This window comes from Varanus komodoensis, unplaced genomic scaffold, assembly GCF_004798865.1.
Source record: "Varanus komodoensis strain SLA01 unplaced genomic scaffold, ASM479886v1 scaffold2, whole genome shotgun sequence".
Taxonomy (NCBI): domain Eukaryota; kingdom Metazoa; phylum Chordata; class Lepidosauria; order Squamata; family Varanidae; genus Varanus; species Varanus komodoensis.
Genome location: NW_025335568.1, coordinates 65563927 through 65584036, shown reverse-complemented (window position 1 = coordinate 65584036; position 20110 = coordinate 65563927). Strand labels below are relative to the sequence as shown.

Genomic DNA, 20110 nt, shown 5'->3' with positions numbered 1-20110 from the left:
CAGTTAACTGAGCACATGTATATTGACTTTAAAATAGGAAAAAAAGATTCCTCCTAACAAAAAAATTATTTTTTCCCTTTTTGACTAGAAGGACATTGTACTGGAAAAGATAATAGTATCATGAACACATTCCCCCAATTCCACATCCTTTTTAAAATATATGTCACTGTTTATTTTTCTCAGTTAGCCAGCCTCTTCCTCTTTTCTGCATGCATGGTCACAGGGATCCCCTGCGGTATTATGCTGTCAGGGAACATCTTTACCATATAGTCACTGGAGTGTGTTCTTGCAGATACAGGAAATCCACCCAGATGCTTCATTCACTGTTCAACAGAGGTATGGAAGATATTAGCTTCATTTCTTAAAATACCGGCTATAAAAAGCAGTGTGGGCAGAAGACAGGACCTGCAAATAAATGCGCAAATAAAAAGGGATTTCTCTTGGAGCTGCTTTAGGATGTGATAACCAGGAACCTTGCTTGCCCTGCAAAACCCTGATGCAAAATTCAGAGGCAGAGCAAGATTTTCTAGGAACTTGAGGGCTATACAATGCTCACAGATCTCATCCTCAGTGGGAAGCCTTTGTGAGGAAGGTGGAGATTTGACTTTTAAAAAAGGCTGCATGTGGATCTTTTAATGGCAAAAGAATTAAGCTTTTTACCAGTAATTGCTACCTGCATTATGTGCTCTGAACTAAGCATGGTATGCTGATTTACAAACAAATAAGTTTATCCTGTAAGACAACGTGCCACTAATGAATTCATTCTCCAGATGTGGGTCTTTACATTGGCAAAATGACACCTCCCATGAGATGCACCAAATTTTGCCAACATACAAAACCTTCAGAGGAGGCAAAGCCCCCAGTACCAGTCCAGTGAGGACTGTGTTACTCCATGCGCCTGAAATGCTGGCTGTTGAGGGAGTAGGTGGAAGGGAAAATGAAGGAAAGGGAAATGGGAAAGTGAAGAGAGGGGAAAGGCAGGATTAGTTTGGCTTGCTGGAATCCACACTGCACCTCACTCCACATATGGCAATTTAGACCTATAAATGCAAATTTTGGGATAGGAAGAAACTGGCTGTAATTTTAACAGAATGCAATACATACGGGGATGACTGTGACCAGATGTGCTGATTGCCCTGCTCAGTGATGAAGCCTCCACAGTTGTGATAGTTAATTGCCTAAGCAATCCGTTAGGGCCACAGATGTTGTACACGGTGTACCTGAGATCAGTGCAGCTCAAAGTATTCTCAAGTAAGTGCACATAGCTCTGGCTTTTTATGTATTAAGAATATTGCTTTCCTTCCTTAATAGTACACCTACTTTCAACAGCAAAAGTGAAATGCATTTTTAAAGTAAGCAATTAAAAAGAACTGAAATGTCAGTAAGAAAGAAGGCAGCAATCAAAGCAACAAATCAAAGCAATACAACTATTAAAGATATTAGAAAGTATTATTCACAAAAAACTTGGGAGAGGTCATGTTTTGAATGGAAGAAGGCTAGGGTGGTCAGGTATTTTACTTCACAGAGGACAGTCCTCTGTTTGAAAGTATTCTTTATGTAAAGAGATTGCCAGTTTAAAGTTTCTAGTTTAAAGATAAAGGACCATGCCAAGGAAGCGGGGTGTGTGTGTGCGTGTGTGTGTGGAATTGGACCTGCCCATCTACAATTAGCACCTGGACAGAAAAGCAAGGACACACCACGTTCTCCAGAAGATGTGTGTAGAAGAAAACTGCAGATATTTGTATGTTTGTGTTCTGGTTCTTTTCCAAACCTGTTTGTCCCATTTCTAAATGTGCACTTAAAACTCTTTGGACTACATCTGGAAAGCATGAATGTGTGAATGTCTGTACGCAAAGGAATCTGCAAGCAACGCTGCATATAACTTTGAAAACCCAACCTGCACTACTGAAAGGCAGCTGGGGAAGGATGGATTTCCAGCACACGGTTATGAGTTTGCTGATGCTTCACAATGACTGGGATGTAACAATGGATGGCATGGAGTGAAGAATAGGCCGTTGGGCACCGTTTGTCAGAGTTAAGCCAGTAAAGCTTTGCTGATGACTTCAGTTCGTTATCTAGGCAGCATAATCGAGCAGTCCCCCAGTGGAAGGCAGAAAGCGGTAACCAAGCTATGCTGCTCCTGTGCAACCCATGTTGCTGTGAAACACGATCAGTCGAAAGAGAGACTGTCCATCCTTCCCAGCCTCGGCGTACTAGATGTTGGGGTTCCCCAACAACATTAACTGGCAGTCCAGGACAAGATAAAAGACACACGTAGCTCCATGTTTCAGTGATTCTCTGAAACTGATCAACTGCACCTCCATGAGGGGTGAAATCCAAACACAGAACCTAATTCTAATTTTACAACCCTGGACCTAGTATAGTGGGAATTATATAATAGTAAATTATATGGTATGAAAGACCTCAGCTCAGAAGAACTTAGCTGAATACTATTTGGAAGCTGACAAGCTGCTTCCATAGGAACCTCCTGCTCTTTTAGAGCTAAATTGGAGCCCCTTATTCCAGGTGCAGCCACTTTCTATGGTGAAATTGCTGGCAGCCAATGACAGGGCCTTTATGCTGGTGGCACCCCAATCATAGATCTTGCAAAGACATTTGGCTTATGAGAGGCAATTATGAAGACAGTTTTTCCTTATTCTCTGCTTTGATGGCTGTTTTGACCATTTTGGGATTCTTAAGTCAATATTTTAATGTTAATCATTAAGTAATTGATCCATTTGTATTGCTAGATGCCTAGGAAACTTTTGCCTAAAGGCAGAGACAAAACTGTTTTAGATAAATAAATGCCACCTACTTTTACTTCTACAAGTATTTCTCATTTCTAGTTTTTATCAGATTTCATTTTTTATTCATAGAGTGGCCTTTCTTCTATATCATTCACCCAAAAAAGGACCCTTAGACGGACTTCCAAAATAAAATCTAAAATATTTCATTGGAACAAATGGTATAGCAGTATAATACACACACATACAGAGAGAGAGAGAGAGAGAACCCCAAAAAAGAAAAAAAGATCCTTTCTGAATAGCAAAATAAAAAGCAAATTCCAATAGCACTATTTCCAGTTATGTTAAATATGCTCTGGAAAGTGACTGCCTGGTCTCTTTTTTAGTGGGTGGATGGAGATACATCTAACTTTAAAATAAAAATTCTTCCATTAATGAGCTCAGATCATGGGGATTACCACACACTATCTTAACTGAAATTCTGTGAGGTGGGGTTGAACTGATAAAGGTTGTGTGGTCCAAGGTCCATGGATCACAGCGTGAGATTGGTGAAGAATCTGGAACCGAACACCATAGGACAAACAACAAGCCCAAGACCAGGTCAGGCGCCAGGTACAAAGGAGGGGCGAAAGCTGCCCAGTCCGTAGGAACAGGCAAGACGTGTTGCTTCAGCAGGGCTGTTGGGACAGGAAGTGCCTTATACTCTGCAAGAGGCTCCGGTGGGCAGCCCGGGTGGGAGAAGGCTGTTCAGGCCTCAAGAAGCTTCACGGAGAAGCTGCCACCTCCACTGGTGCACCATCGTCCAGGACATCTGCACACAGCACACACCAGCTCCTGGGGCCCGGTGAGCTGCACCAAAGGAGGGCAGACCTGGTTGCCGTTGCTGCGTGCCACCAAGTCACCTCTGACTCATGGCAACCCATTGAATGAGTGCGCTCTAAAACATCGGGCCCTTGACAGCCCTGCTGAGCTCTTGTCAATTCAAGGCTGTGGCTTCCTTTACGGAATTGATCCATCCTAGGTTTGGGCTGCCTCTTCTTCTGCATTTGACTTTCACTGGTGCAGGTAATAATACCAGGGAAAGTCAAATGCGAAAGAAGAGGCAGCCCAGACCTAAGAACTTGCCTTCTCATGGCGTGCCTGAAATAGCATAGCCTCAGTTTTTCCACTTTTCCTTCTAGGGAAGGCTCTGCCTTCTGTCAGTCCAGGGTATTTGCAAAGCTCTTCTTCAGCACCATGTTTCAAATGCATCCATTTTCTTCCCGTCAACATTCTTTGCTGTTCGGCTTTCACACCCATGCGTGGTGATCGGGAATATGAGAATGTGACTGATCTGGGCCCGGGTCTCCAATGACATTTTCTTATCCTTGATGGCCCTTTCTGGTTCCTCCATTGCTGCCTCTCCAAGTCTCAGCCTGCTTCTGTGTTTTGGCTACAGGATCTGTTTGAAGCATGATTCGGTCAAGGTGTGCAAAATCCTTCACAGCTGGTTAAAGAGCTGCTTTGTTTGTAGAACCCTGAGATCCGAGTCAGGCCCAAAATAGTGGAATGTGAACGGCGGAAGAAGGTGCCTCTGAATGTGTCCAACGCAGGAACTCGTTTCTGGAACCAGGACTGCAGTTTCTACACAGAAACACACGCACGAACCTAATTCATGAGAAAAATTGAGGGTTTTGTTGTTGCCATGGTTAAAAGAGTTGAGAATCAGGAATCCTTGCTAATTAACTGCAGATCACCTGGAGCTCTGCCCAAAATTCCTACTCTGCCTTCTGTAAACTCCTGAGCTGCACAACTGAGTGTGGAATCCAGCCCATGTTCCTGGGTACGTAGCTCCGGAGTGCGGCACTAGCTATGGGACATTGTCTCTCTGTTTCATTTAGGGCACTATTCTGCGCATGGTTAGACGGGAAAAGGCCCATGGTTAGTTACTGGGAATTGTAGGACTATTTTCCTGGTCTTAACATGCAGAGCTGTGCCCCTTTGTCATGCTGCCTCAAATGCAGGTTGGGGGAGCTGCTTCGAACCCCAATTGTACCATCGAATCCTGAATGTGCACATGAGCGTGACTGGTACCTTCTTTCAGGTAGGTGTGGGAGACTGGCCAAACGAATCAGGAAGCAGTGAATGCATCCTTACCTGGCCAATCTTAGAAGATCCCTCCATCAAGCTATGTAAGCTCTTGCCTCGTCATAAATACCCCCCTTACAGGTAATAAGCTCCAGGAAGTGGTGCTGTTGTGGTTGCCCCGGTTACTGCAGGGACCTCTTTCGAAGGGGGAAATGACACAGCTTGCTTGATTTCTTCTTCCATGGAAACATTCTTCCGTGCATCAAGACAGAATGCAACAAGATCTCTGATAGAATAACTGAAGGGGGAGGGGGGAGAGGGCGCAAGCAAATTTGTGAGGGGATGCGCTTCCATGTGGCCCCTCATTCCCAAGGTTAGTTACTAGAGAGAGGGGCTTCTAGGTGGTGGCCCCCGGGTATATGTAACATTCCCCCCAAGAGAATTGCCTTGGCACCAACATTACTTTCTCCCCTGCAACAGGTTAAGCCTTTTGTTCTCTTTCTCCCAGAACATTTAAATCTTTGCTGCTTTAATCCCAATTGTATGTGGTGGGTTGTTTCATTTTTTAATTCCTTTTTTCTATTTTGGCTGGTTTTAGTGCCTCATTTTGTACCATATTTTATCAGGGTGGCATCGTGCATTTTTATCATCTTTATTTTGTTAGCTTCCATATTTGCACTTCTATTTTCATGTTTTTTGTATTGCTGTATTTCTTGCTGTATTTAATTCTATTATATTTTAGTTTAAAATAATTGCACAGCAAATAGAGAACCTGTTTCATAGGCATTTTATAAATAGGAGTAATAGACAAAGGGACAGCAGGTGAACTTGGTTTCTTCCTGTTCTGGTTCGCGGTGGCTGGAACTAGAGATGATGGCGCATCCTGCTACCTTCTAGGAGGCTGGAAGTCTCGTTTCCCTCCCATGTGCCCAATGCGCCCAGGCACAGCATGAGCCTCTCCCTCCACCCCGCTCAGCTTCCTTCCCCAGCAATACCTGGCCTGCTCCTTTTCTGCATGCCTACCTGCTCATTTCCTTGGTGTCACGCGTGCTTCCACTCCTGCATCATCTCCAGATGATCCTGACAGCTTGTATTCTTCCTCCCTTAACCATTCGGTCGTGTTTCCTTGTCCCTCCTTCACATTCAGTGGAGTGTTTCACCCCCGGCTGTGTATTTGGAAGTTTGCCTGAAGGTTTTGAGAATGCATTAAATTGTGCCCCCGGAAAACAACATAAAAGTGAGATCCATGGAAAAACCCACTAATATTTCCCTTGTACATTACCGATTCAGCCACCATCCTACAGAAGCTCCTACAGTACTCAGTTTAGATAAGTTCTTACAGCATCTTTTGTACCCCTGCAGCACAACTATAAAGAATCCCCCCCAAAAACCCCCCCCAAACATGTGCAACACAACTTTGCACATCTTCTAGGTCCACATTGTCTCAGAAGCTATTGAGAAAAATTTGCCCTGTAAGCAAAGGGAGCCTCATGTTCCAGCTACTCAACAAAGACCTACGTCTGTTCTTTGCCATTTCACATTTCAGTTTTGCAAGGGTCACCCTTGAGGAGTTTAACAAAGGGTGCTTGTGGGTGATCACAAAAGCCGTGTGTGTTTGGAATGATAGCAACTTATTCGTAACCCAGGCAAGTCCTTGATGACATACCCCAGGGTTAACATGCACAAAAGACTCCATGAAAATTAATCTGTCTCTTGGAACGAACGCTCCCTGTTCCGCCACTCCAGGCCGTCTCAAGTGCCCATTTCTTAATTAGAAAATGTACCCATGCTTCAGCCACAAATGATGTCAGGCCAACAGTGCCTGCGAAGGCCATTTTAAGTGCCAGCGCTTCTGCCTTCCTGCCAACTTGCCAAGATTATTGTCCCAAGTGGCAGTTAAGATTCTACCTCCAATGTTTTGCAGGCACGTGGGGATGAATGCTCCTCTGGATCTGTGTGTGCTCATTTCAACACAGGGCTCTGGCCTGTTGCAACTCCCATTATGAGGGTGGAAGGCACAAGGCTGGACACAACAATCCGGCGATGCACAAAGTGTCCACCACATTCCAAGGATATGAAAGGATCATTGCAGGCATCCTTCCGTTTGTTTCATGTTAGGCATGAAGAGCAGAGTTGCTGAGGATCTTGGAGAATATCCTGATGTTACTATTTCCATCCATGGGTCATAAGTATTCCCCATGCCAGATAGCCTATGAAATACAGTGGTACCTCGGCTCACGAACGCCTTAGTTCACAACCAAATCGAGTTGCAGACAGAAATTTCAGGAAAATTTCACCTCTGGTTGCGAACTCTGCATTGGGTGACGATCGCGATCGTGCCTGACTTCCCTGTGTGATTGCGGTCGTGCTCGGGGCGGGGGGGGGGGGAGGAGAAGGGTGCTGTTGTGGTCCTGGGGGGAGGGAGATGGCCGCGATTGTGCTCATGGGGGGGGAGATATCTGTGATCGCAGTCGCGCTTGTGCAGGGATGATGGGCGTGAATGCGGCCGTGCTTGGGCTGGGGGGGAGATGGCTGCAATCTTTGTTACTTTGTTCTTTGTCACTTTGCTTCAAATTTTTGTGAAAAAAAAAAGGATTAACCTTATTTACATTGAACCTTATCGGGAAATTTGATTTGGCTTATGACCAATTCAGGTCACGACTAGAGTCCTGGAATAAATTAAGTTTGTGAGCCAAGGTACCACTGTATAATGTGTGAACCTATTCAGCAAATTGCTTTCCAGGCTGCAGCAAGAGTGTTCTAAACTGGCTTTCAGTGGGCTTCTCCTTCTCAACAAAGAAATGCATTCAAACATTTGAGCTCCCCTTTTCTGCCTAAAGAATTATCCTCCAACTGGAATTTCAGAAGTCTGCTGGTCATAGGTTGGACCCAGGATCTGCCTTCTGTGTGATGAAGGAGCCTTCCAAGAGAGGAAGGACTCCTCTTGCTGCCGGATTATTAAGGGATTCCTCTTCCCCCACACCTTCGCCAGAGGGACGGCTTAGTTGTCTTAGGAAGGGGATGCCTACTTCAACATAAATCTGGATTCAACCCCAGGTGTTTTGTTCAGACTCTGCTGTAGCTAAAGCAGGTACCTGCTTGCATATGCTGTGGCCACAGTACAGTTCTTAGCTCTACGGTGTTGCAAGACTTGTGAAATCCAGTCTTCCAAAAGGGCTAGGAAGGGCATAGTTCCGCCAGCATTTCAGACCCATTTTTATCAGTTCATTCATAACAATCCTAATTCAGATCACATGGGCCTTATATGCCATTTCTGATGAGTTCATTCATAACGTGTCCAATTCAGATCACATGGGCTGAAGAGAAAGAAGTCTTCTGTGTCCCTCCAACAGCTATGAAAACTCCTTTCCGAAGGAAATATCAGCCTTTATTTTGGATAAAACGTTATCAATAAAAGCAATATCATAGAGTGAAGACATACATCATATGTGAAGAAATGTCATCATGGTGCTGTCAGCCGTGGGTTGAACCTGTCTTATTCCACATGAGCCATCAAACGTGGAAACTATCTCCATTACTGGAGTGGTGCTGGGAGCCATTTTGGATATGGCAATTCTCTTCAGTGCTCTTTCACCCTTGGAAAGGTAGCTGATCCAGCTGCTTCCCTGACAGCTGTGGAGGGGAGGGCTGTGCGTCCAGAGGAACTCTCGAGCTGGTTTCTGAATAATGCTATGCCTCACCCAGCAATGTCAGGAAGACATAGGCTCACATTATTTTACCATTTACTCGTTCATTTCAACTTGTGTATCTCTATAGAATAATCAAACGATCCAGGCAGTTTGCTAACACTCTTTTTAATGCTTGTTCCTTTGAGCCTCATATTTGAAAAACAGGTTTGCAAAGCTGCTCAGGGTGCCTCGGTGATTTCACAGGGGACTAGCCAATCAGTGCCGTGCACACCTGACACTTGCTGGAAACGTGCAGAGCTGTTCCTCCCAGCCCCTAACCCCAGCTTTGACCCTGGAGAGGTCCCTGCCAACTGAATCCAGCAAGCCTGCTACCCGAGTGGGCCCACTACCCGAAAGTGTTACTGGCCAGAAGAGCTTACAATGTAAAGTTATTGTAATATAAAGTTAAACATGAACAGAAACGACAATCCACGCAAGTCTGTGGTGGTGGTGATGACAAAGGCTTGGTATGAGCAAAAGGCAGTGGTGTGTCCTTAGGTGAAACGTGGGTTGGAAGCAAAGCCTGGGATTGAGACGAGTGGGGATTCATTGGGAAGCTGGGCTGCCAAAACCTCAGTAGGACCACTGCAAGGTCTGTTGGCTTGAGACTGGCTCCTGGTGTCCGAACGTAACTGTTTAAGAGCTTGGTCCGATGCATAGCTGGCTCAGAGGCCGGTTCCCCCTCTGTCTAAAGTTGCATAGGACTGTGCCTTTAGCGATTCAGAGAGCAGATTGATTTTATGTAGAAGATGTAAACTGTCCCAAGCCTTTATGCTGGGAAAGGTCGGTAAGACTTGAAAATCTATATGCAATTACCTGTGCACAGTTATATGTAAGCAAGCTCGATAGGATGCATTGTGTAGGATGCATAGGTTGCAATGGGCCTTAGTTTCAAGTAAATCTGCCAGCAAGTGCTGGATGAAGAAATAAGCAAACATGCCAACTGCCATGGGGCGAACACCCACACTCACGATCTGATGCAGTTATGGGCATGGAAATCCTATTGGAATTAATGCACCATGCTCGCTTAATTATGTGCTGGGCTGTGGACCAAACTAGATGGAAAATTGAATGCATAATTCTATTTAATGTGCCCAGGAATTCACCCCCACACGCACACACCACACACATGCACTTCTAAACAGCAGTCACAGGTGGTCTGATCAGGATGGAGGGGGAGTCGCCCTTCTCCCTCTGCTCTGTTCTCAGGAAAAGTGCCCCCACCAGCTGACATGAACCATGGGAAGATGCTTCCATTGCAACCTGATCTCCCTCAAATGGCTCCTATTTAGAAGAAGAAAAAACACTAGATGCTAATTATCACTTAAATGCTTTGCTTCTGTCTGCATTTGGCCTTGACATGGGTCCCTATTTGCCTTCTGCCATCTGCAGAGATGGCCGTAACGTGGGGAATCCTGCATCTGCAGAGACGCACACTCATGCACACTAATCCAAAGCACAGTTTCTACTGCATGCAAATGAGGGAATCATTACATTTCCTAACATGCAGAAAGCTTCCCAGAAGAGCAATCATGACACTTCAGCAAAGTGTGGAGATTATTATTATGCAGCAGCGGCAGAAGAATGCCACGCTCGCGGTTGCTCTCTTCGGTTAGTATCTTGTGATGAACCCATTGAAATCAAGTTTGGAGATCTCCCTCTCATTCGAAAAATCTGCCCGGTCAATGCGTGAACTAGGACTTCCAACGCTGGTCAGCCAAGCCTTCCTGCACAGAGAAAGGAGGGCAGATGGGTCAGAAAGCAGCAATATTATACCTGCGTCGTGTTCATCCTGTTATGTGTTGACAGGCATTCCTTCCACTACAAGCCAAACCAGCAGTCCATTCACCTGGTCCACATGACACAACACCCTACTGAAACTAGCCATGATGGGTTGTCGGGTTGTCTGAACCTGGGTGCTCAATCCCACCATGGGCTGCGGGAAGCAGCAGGCAAAGCGCTAGGCAGGAATGGCAGAAATCCGAACAGCTCTTGGTGCACTTGTACATGCCACCACCAGGGGCAGCCCCTCCAATCTGCGCAAGTGACACATTGGAAGGACACCTCTAGAGGACCACCTTTTTTTTAATTGCCCCCCCACAAATATGTATCAATTTATTCTTAGTTTTAATTTGGATTTATGCAACTGCAGAGGTGGTTCAGTGGGTCCAAAAATGGAGGTCCTTATCTGGACAGGCTGGTCAAGACGTTTTCTCTACCCTGATAGCATTTACATAGCCTGTCTCTGCCTCGGTGCTGTAATATCCACTCCCCAGTGTGGGTGCCAGGTTTTCACGGACCTCTGGCGGTGGGGAGAGAGTGCACCAGTGCTTAAGGTCATGCCCACTGACATTATCCAGTCTAGCTGCGGCAATCCAGCCCCCATCTCAACAAGGTGTTACACCTGTGCTCTGACTACTACACCACACTGCTTCCCACACAAATCAAGCCTTCGTATGCATAGTGGCCAAAATAAACATGGTATTCAATGGGCAAATGCATAGCTCTGTAGAGGAACACATGTTCTGCATCCCTACAATCCCAAGTTAAAGGGTGTATTTTTTATTGTTATTATCTAAAATATTTCTAGGTCACCTTTCCACCAGGAGCCCTTCCAGGATGGTATGCACCAAAATGAAAATTGTCACAGAAGATTGGAAGGGGCTACTAAGGTAATCAGGTCTAATATGATGCGCATCTAATAGCTATGCATTTAATAACTATTCAGGTAGTCCCCGAGTTACAGACCAATTCTGCGCCTGAGAATGTCCTTAAGTCGAATTTGTATATAAGTTGGATCACATATATAAAAAGCATATAAAACACTTAATAAACACTTCCATATATACAAAAGAAACTTAAACACAATACAAGATTTTAAGAATGGTAATGCAGGAAAAATGAAGCAACCACAGGTAATGAAGGGGGGTGGGGGGGAGGGAGAATCCGTATGTATGTGTGTAGGTACATAGTTTATTTATTTGTGATATTTACATGCCGTCCTATTGCAAAAGCCTCAGGATGTCTTACATAAATAAAATACAAATATCAGTATAAATAAATTATGACAATTATGACAGTTCTTAAAACAGTTTAGAAAGAAAGACAGAAAAATAGTCAAATGCTTATTAAAAGTTAACACCAGTTGTGCTACTACGAAGCCTATCTAACTGGAGGATGATGGAGATGGGACTGGTGTTGGAGAGGATGGCCCTGGTGCTGGAGAGTCAGGAGTTGATTGGGCTGCTGGTGTGTGTGTGTGCGGGGGGGGGGGGCGAGAGGGGTTACCACTGGAGTTGCTTTCTAGTTCTGACTTTGCTGTTTTTCCCTCCTCTTTCCCTTCCCCTCCTTCCCTCCCTTCTTTCCTCCTTCCTTCCCCCCCTTGTTGCCTGGAGCCTACAGGCACCCACTTGCCACTCAAGGATGAGGTTTTAGGTCTGATCATTCGTAAGTACAGGTTGTTCGTAACCCAGGCATTCATAGCCCAAGGACTACCTGTAAACATAACTAATAAATATTAAATGCATGTAAAACTATATGCATATTAAATGCACAGGAAAAGGCTACAGACGCAGCAATTGCTCCAAACAGCAACACACACTAGGATAAAACAGAGCCTGCAGCACAGTTGCAGCTATAAATCAGTCTGATAAAACTTAACTAGGGGAAAGCCAGAGTAAAGAAGCCAGGATCTTCCTAAAAGCTTGCAATGACGGGACCTGGCAGACCCTGGCGACAACTTATTCCAGGGATGTGGGGCCACTGCAAAAAGGCCCTCTCGCATGTCTCTCCCATCCACCCAATTGCCAGGTGACAGGGCCTCCCTTGAGGATCTCGGCCACAGGGCTAAAGTCTGATGCCCAGAAAGCGAATCACACTCAGTGATATTGGGCCTGATGTGGGCTGGCTTCAGAACGATGCAGCTTTGTGATGGAGTGTGAGCTGCAGCCTGTGGAAATGAACAGCAAAACGCTCCCTCTGGTTTTAATGGGTTCAATTGCAACCAGTGTGGCTTTTATATGATGGGTGGTTATATTTAACAAAGCAAAATAAGAATAGTACGATGGTCTGAAATGTCTGGAAGGGTCAGCACATGAAATCTCAAGCACCAGTCAACTTGATTTTTGAAAGTATGCTATTAAATTCAACAACAGGAAGCAAAAGGTTAGGGAATGCCAGAATCCTGCCCACTCTTTATGAAATGCCTTTGGGTGTACATGATGATTCACTGTTGCATGGAATAATTATGCTTTCCTTCCTTTTCCTTCCTTGCTTCTGTCGCTTGGATCCTGGCCCTTTTCAGTGTGCAATCTGCACCCTACTTACTGCAGAGTAGTCCTGTTGGCACTTTCCATTCCATTGACTGGTGTCTGGTGCTGCTTCTGAACTCTCGTCACCCGAACACACAGCATCTGGAAACAGCCGAATCGCTCCTCATTCACCAACCACATGGTTTGGAAGAGAAGGTGGGGTGATTCCAGAAGAAGCTTCCGTTTGCCCACATGGACAAACAGTCATTTGTTCCTGGCCTATGAAAAGCCCCAGGAGCTCAGGGCCAAACTAGAAGGGATGGGAAAGACCCATGCAGGGTCTCTGGCACATTGTTTTCCTTTGCTAAAAGCAAACATGGTCACGGGACAGATTTGGAGTAGGTGCTTCCCAAATGCCAATCCCTACATTGAGACTGGAAGTTGGGACTTCCTGTGCTGAGCACATCTCATCTATTTTTGGGGTGATTCTGACAACTAGTCAGGTTCACATATGCTTTCTCACACTTGCATAGCATTTTGTGATGTCGGTGTGCCTGTTTTTTGAACTCATAAGCCATGAATACCTGGTAGGGGACAATGAAGACAACTGGATCTTTCACAATATGGCTGCAGTATCTGGATGATCAAAAATGGAGGTGCTGGTGGTTTTTTCACCCTGTGGCCCCCTGCACCCAGTACCAGGGCCTTGCCCAGGTCTTCATGGAGGGGCTCCAACAAGCCCTTGCCTCTTCACATGTTGCATTACAAGAATCACTCTGACAGTGCGGCTCTCTAAATAGGGAGAGCCTTGCCTGTGGAAGCTGAATGCATCCATCTGCCAACGCTCTGCAAGTCGGAGTCTGCCTGCCTCTGCTGCCATGGAAACCAAGTTCATCCATTTTGGCTACAAACCAATAGGCTGGTGTTCAGGTTCTCATGTCTCCTGTTTGTAAAGGTTCAAGAAAAACCCACGAAGTGACACTGGTTGAAGCCCAGAGGCTTTTAAGCGAGAGTGGAGACCACATCTCTCTAAAGCAGGGCTGGGCAAGGGGCAGAGTGGGATCCACTGGTAGACTGCAGGGGGTGGGCAAGGGGGATCTGACTCCCAGTTCTTTAACCGCCACAAGGAGACTGTCCCCACCCTCAACTGCCCTGTTAAAACCCCTGATTTATAACAACTTTTGCAACTGTGTGTGCTTATGATGCCTTGCAGAAGTATTCACCCTCTTTTTTTAAAACTTTTCAACATGTTGTTGAATGCAGTGGAATGGGAAAGGATTTGGTCAGCGTTGGTGCCACCTGATGTGCACAAGATACTCAACACCGGGGAGATGCAAAGTATTTTCCTCCTGGCACAGGCACCAAGTCAAAAAACCCCAACTGGCACTTGTTGGTTGCGTAAGTATTCACCTCCCTGACCCCGTCCTTGGGAGATGCTCCTTTGGCAGCAATTACAGCAGTGAGTCTTCTTGGGTATGTCTCTAGCAGCTTTGTACATCTGGATCCTGCCATGTTTGCCAGTTCTGCCTGGCTAAACTGCCCCAAGCCTATCCAGTTGGATGGGGTTGCCATCCCAGTAGAAGACGCCTGGAGTTCAGCTGGTCAGCTTTCTCCTACCTGGGGACATCCAGACAGCAACTCCCATCATTCCCTGCCAGCATGACTGACAGCTGCAACAGGGACCTGGCTCTGTCCCATGTGCCATGACTTTCTCTTTTGTTCTGCCCCAAGCCACTGTTTTGCAACTGGATCCAGCTGGTGGAGGGACCTCAAGCTGTGGTGTTGTATGGATGGACTCCAAGTCGGTGCCAGATAGTGGGAAAAAGGGAGCAGGGGAGGGAAGATGTGTACCCCTTCCTGCCCTGTCTGATACACAATTCTAGCACACTTTGTGAGACTAACCCTACTAGATCCCACTTGTGAGATCTTTGTGAGACCCCAGACCCTACTTGCTGGAGGAGGTGGGATCTACACTTACTGAGGGGGAATCTACACTGCAGCCAAGCCAAGAGCTATCTTTCCTCCAGCAAGTAGGGTTTGGGGTGGATGGCAGTGGCTGGTGGTTCCCACAGCAGTGGCACGGTTGCTCCAGGCTTCAGCTGGACCTGTAAAGGAGCTCTGTCTGGTGCTGGAACCAACAGGAGGGAAGTTTCAGGACCATGGACAGCTCCTCCAAAGTCCAATGAGAAACCCAGAGTGAATACACCACCCCACTGACAAGGCAGACACAGGCCTCTGCCAGGCCAGTGCGGTTTACCAGTTCAGGTACAGGCCTGGGACTCGAGATCCAGGCTAGAGTCCCCAGTTGGCCATGAAACCTATTGAGTGACACTGGGCCAGCCACAGACTCTTGGTCTGACTGCCCTGCAGGGTTGTTGTTAAAAGAAGGGAATGGATAGAGGAGAACCTTGGAAGCTGCCCTGGGTTCCTTGCAAGAAAGAGAAAAAAAAAACCCAGAAAAAATGCAATGTAGTAGTAATAATAAGAGGGGTGGAGGAGAACTATTCAGCTCCCAGAGCCCCTGTAGTGCTCTTCTAGCTAAAGGGTGAAGTGTATAATCATGAACAATTTTCAGCACCCCGAGGTTTTAAAATATCATTTCCGTGCTGCCAGCATGATTGCTGCAATTACCGGATCGCTGCAAAGAAATCCAGACTTTGGAGAGGAAAGTGTTAATGGGGCCAGAATGATTGCAAATGATATTTAATGGTCAGCAGAACAAGCTGGCAGCACATCTTCTGCAGGAGTATAGCAGGTATACTGAACACAGTGGGGCTGAGCTGCTTTGAGATAATTTTCCCTTGGGGCTCAGCAGTGCACGTCACTGGCATGGAGAATGCGCAGGTGGTGGTGGTGGTGTGCTGGCATCCTGCCACGTTCGGCAACCCTGGCATGGTTGACTGTTTGAGGGTTATTTCTTTCTGGGCTGTTTTAGACTTGCCTACATTCTCAAGCAACCCATGACACGGCCAAGCTCAGCAAGCAACAGTGCCCAGGAGCTCCCAGCAAATGCAGCAGCCCCTGCAGCTAAATGAAATCGTTTGGGCTGCTGCACTGTGTGAACCAGGTCCCAAGCCTTGGTTGTGTAACCTGGTTTGCAAGATCAAAACAGGCCGTGGTGGTTTGTTTTCATTCCTGGCATGTGCCAGCAGGTACAGGGAGCATTTCCCTAATGGCCCGCCTGGGTGCAGCTGTTGCGTTGTCTGAACCTTGGTGGCATGGCTTCTTGGAAGACAAAACAATCCTATGAAAGACGGAAGAAAAATAGTGCTATAACATGTAGCATTCCTCACCCACCTATGATTTTTTTCTGTCTAAACATGCATGGGATGGTTCCCTTAGAGGCATTTCATTAAATGATTATAATTTTCTGAACTTGGCTTAGAAGGAAAAATAATTCCCTTAAACTCTGTGGGGACAAGGAAAGCAGGGATGGGATGCAGTAAGTCTGTGCTTTGAACAAAAACACATTACAACACCAGAGAGCTCACTTTGGCTGGCTCACTTCCACTAAAAGGAGGGGGAGGCAGGGTCTGTTTCCATGGGATGATGTTCTCAAGTAAAAGATTGACTCTTTCCTTAGATGTGATTATGTGAGAGTAAAGGATGCGGGTGAAAGCAGCCCTCTGTTCTTGCTGCCCATTTTGGGAGCTAGAAGGTTTTGCCTGTTTTCCAACCCACACTGCTGGTTTGTGGAACTCCACAGAACTTAATAAGCTCTACTGAGAAAGATGCATATTCCTATCAATATAACATTGCTCCTCCTATTTTGGGTTTGTTTCTGGACACGCTAGAACATGAATATGGAGAGTGACCAACGAACAAGTGGTGCTTTTATAGAGTTGCGTTCAGGGGGTTGGACTAATGACCTCCATGATTCCTTCCAGCTCTGTGATGATTATGGTTGTAAGATTAGGGTCTTAGCCAAGAGAAGCCCTGCTAAACTGGTCAATTGGTTGGCCTGGCTTAGCCCTACATATTCCTTTCTCAGCTAAACATTCTAGCAATTGGTTAACATGGGGACAAAATTGTTGGCTTAGGATTTGCTGCTGGTTTTCTGAACCCGCAGCAAATATTGGAGAAGGAGATACCTCTTCTTCTCACACATCTTCTAAAGATAAAGCCAAGCTCTCTGTGTAAAAAAGAGAAAAGTGCAGTCACAGGAAGACTGAGGAGAAAGAGTTAAATTTTGGATCTGGAACCATCTTAGAGAGCTGGCTGTCTCCCTCGAAAATCTGATGCAGTGAATGTTGGCTGTGTTGCAGTATTTAAACTGCATCAAGAATCATATAGTTTTTAAATTTTTGTTTATATTACAGGTTACACTTTTTTCACTGCTGCTGTCCCTTGGATTAATTTGAACATTACTGTGGTGGGTTCATTGTGTTTTAGTGTTGTATTGATGTATTACCTATCTTTGATATTAATGTATTGTTTTCATTTGCGGATTTTGATTAATGAAAACCTCCCAGAGAGTCATCTTGACGAATGGGCAATACAGAAATTAAAGAATGGTAGAATTGGAAGGGGTCAGAAGACCATCAGGTCCAACCCCCTGCTCAGTGCAGGACTCCCAGTTAAACCATCCCTCTCAGATGGCTGCCCAGTTGCATCTCGAATGCGTCTAGTGTGGGAGAGCCCAGCACCTCCCTAGGGAATTGGTTTCATTTCCATACTGCTCTAATGGTCAGGAAGTTTTTCCTGATATCTAGCCAGACCCTGGCTTCCTGAAACCTGAGCTTATTATTCCATGTCCTGCCCTCTGGGATGACAGAGAAGAGATCCTGTCCTTTCTCTTTGTGACAGCCATTTAGGTACTTGCATGTCTATGCACAGTCTGCGTATTTGTTGATAAAGTATATTATGAAACACCAGTAAGCTTCCAGTTACGTCCCTCAGAGGAAATCAAAGCTGGGTAAGTGCCATGCCCTGCAGCTTTTCACCATTCAGAGAATGGGGGGGGGGGTGCATACAAAATATTACGTATGCCTTTACTGAGCCCTTGACAAAGGTGGGGAAAGAGAAGAAACTCTGGAATTCCAGTGCTCTGAGAGGCTGCAGCACTAGTGAGAAGTAAGAATGCAAAGCAGTTCTGTTGCAAAAATGATTAACATTATCAAGGAGAGGAAAAGAAGGACATATTGAAAAGACTGTGCCACAAGCAAGAACGCTGCGGTGAGGTCCACCTTTTCCACTCTTTTAGCAGCTGCTCAGATCTCTGGCTAAGCTGAGCTCAATTTTCCTTGGCTGGATTGTAAATGGGATTGCTTTTGTTTTCCACGGTGCATTTCATGATGCATGGAGGGATATTGCTGAGCTTCCAAATCTGTAAGCAATGCATCCAGTGACTTTTGCACAAACAATCCATCACTACGCTCTAGCAGCGCCAAAGAAGAGGATCCGGGGTGGAGCTACCATTGGGACTGTACAGGAAAGGCAGAGTTGGAGACGACCCCGCAAAGCATCTGCTCCTTTCCCCGATCACTTGTGGCTATGTATGTGCCATCAAATCATTCGATGTGGTGACCCTGCGAATGGCCTCTGGTACGTCCTTTCCCTGGCAGTCCTTGCAACCTCAAGCCTGTGGCTTCCTTCATGGGATCGAACCATCGCATGGCTGGACTTCCCCTTCTTCTGCCTTTGATTTTCCCTAGCATGAGCGTCTTGCCTTGCCATGAAGTAGCCAAAGTGCAACAGCTTCCGTTTTGTCGTTTTTCTTTCCCCAGTGCCTGGCTGCACGGCTGCTGCCACGCCTGCCCCCTGCCCGTGGCTTTCCAAGGCTTCACGTGGTTACCTCCTGAGCCCAACAGGGAAATGCTGGGAGTAGAACTTGGGACCTTTGCCATACAATGCTTGTTTTGCCACTGACTTACAGTCCCCCCACAACAATCATAATAATTTTCTATTATTAGACTGTCAGCATGGGCACTCAGTAAATCATGCGGTTTATTGAAGGTCAGCAACCAGACTGCTCAAAAATAGACTCCGAAATGCAAAATAATACATGGCAAGAAGGGGAATATTTCACCCTTCATTCCACATCCTGTACTCCTCTGCCCCACCTTGAACTGAATTCTGAAATACACCAAACACCTTTTGTTAAGGAAACACCTAGGCTGTAATCATGCCTGGAGTTATAGGCAACTGAATTCTGCTGTTTTCAGCTGAAATTATGTGCCTGTCACTTTGCAGGACTGTAGTCCTAAGAAAGAAGTGATTCCATATAGAATATTTGAACAATGACTATAGAAAAAGTTTGGATATCCATCTAAACCCTTTGGTTAAGTGTGAATGACAAGAGATATCTCTGATTAATGCATACTCCTTTACAAAATATGCCCTTTGCAATAGTAAGTTATAATTAAAATCCGGACAAGAAAGATTTCACTTGGAGGAAAAGCCCTGCATTAATTTTACATGGGTATTCTCTACATGAGGCTTTTAACTTGCCGCTTTACTAAGGCTCCTGTTTCCAGCTTCTTTGTGGGATCAAGCTTGGCTCCTTTGCACATGCTCTTCCATCAGATATTTAGACTCTGCTGTGAGCAGGAGTATGACAAAGGAAAGATGGCCCATTCCATTGGGAGTGCCGAGACCCGTGTCAAGGGTAGACATGAATGGGCATCTGCCAAAGAGCCCACAACCCAGCAGGGGCCAGTGACCCTGGAGGTGCTCCTCCTCGTTGCTTCTGTAACCTGCTTCTTCCCCTGCCTCTTGCTCTGGTCCAGACAGGGGGGCGGTCAGGAGGAGGAGAAAGACAGTAGCAGTTCCCACCTCCTGACACACTGGCTCCCCACCTGTCAAGAGAGCAAGCAGCACCCATGATGGGAAAGAGGAGGAGCCCACACAGCTGGTGAACATGGGGGTGAGAAGGGAGGCTCACTGGGGGGGCGGGGGGGACTTACCCAAAGGTCTGCAAAAGCTTGGTGCCCTGCGCTTTTCCCACTGAGATCCATCCCTTAAAAGAGAAGTACCTATTTTAGCAACTGTGTGCACTGAGTAGCCCAATTCAAGGTGTTGGTGCTGACTTCTGAATCACAACCTTAATCCTTTGTAATTTGTACAAATGTAGTGTGGTTCAGTGGCTATAGCACACTTGCGGGGGTGGGGGGTGGGGACACATTGCCCCACCCAGCTGGATGATGCCCGTGGCTGTGGTCCCATCCATAAATGCCTTCTCCTTGCCACAAAGGGCCCTCAACAACATGGCGTTTGCACTGAGTGTCAGTGGTATCACCGCATGGGAGATGAAACTGGGCACGTGGGGCAGCAGCAGCATTTAGATCCAGTCAGAAGACACCGCTGGAAATGCCGTCTTGGAGGCCTTTCTGCGCATTCCCCTTCATTCCAAAGGTCATTA

At 46.2% G+C, this 20110-nt stretch overlaps 1 protein-coding gene across 4 annotated transcripts in view; it reads right to left on the bottom strand.

Moving 5' to 3' along the window:
* Positions 1-8177: 8177 nt before the first annotated feature.
* ACYP2 (acylphosphatase 2) overlaps positions 8178-20110 on the bottom strand; it is a 59101-nt gene continuing 47168 nt past the window's right edge. For 2 of the 4 annotated variants that reach the window (XM_044428244.1, XM_044428248.1), the window contains one exon: positions 8607-10227. In XM_044428244.1, the coding sequence (XP_044284179.1) occupies positions 10113-10227 (115 nt within the window). In that variant the 3' untranslated portion in view covers positions 8607-10112. Of the gene's footprint in view, positions 10228-20110 lie in introns of all 4 variants that reach the window. The other 2 variants (XM_044428249.1, XM_044428243.1) reach the window with 2 other exon arrangements.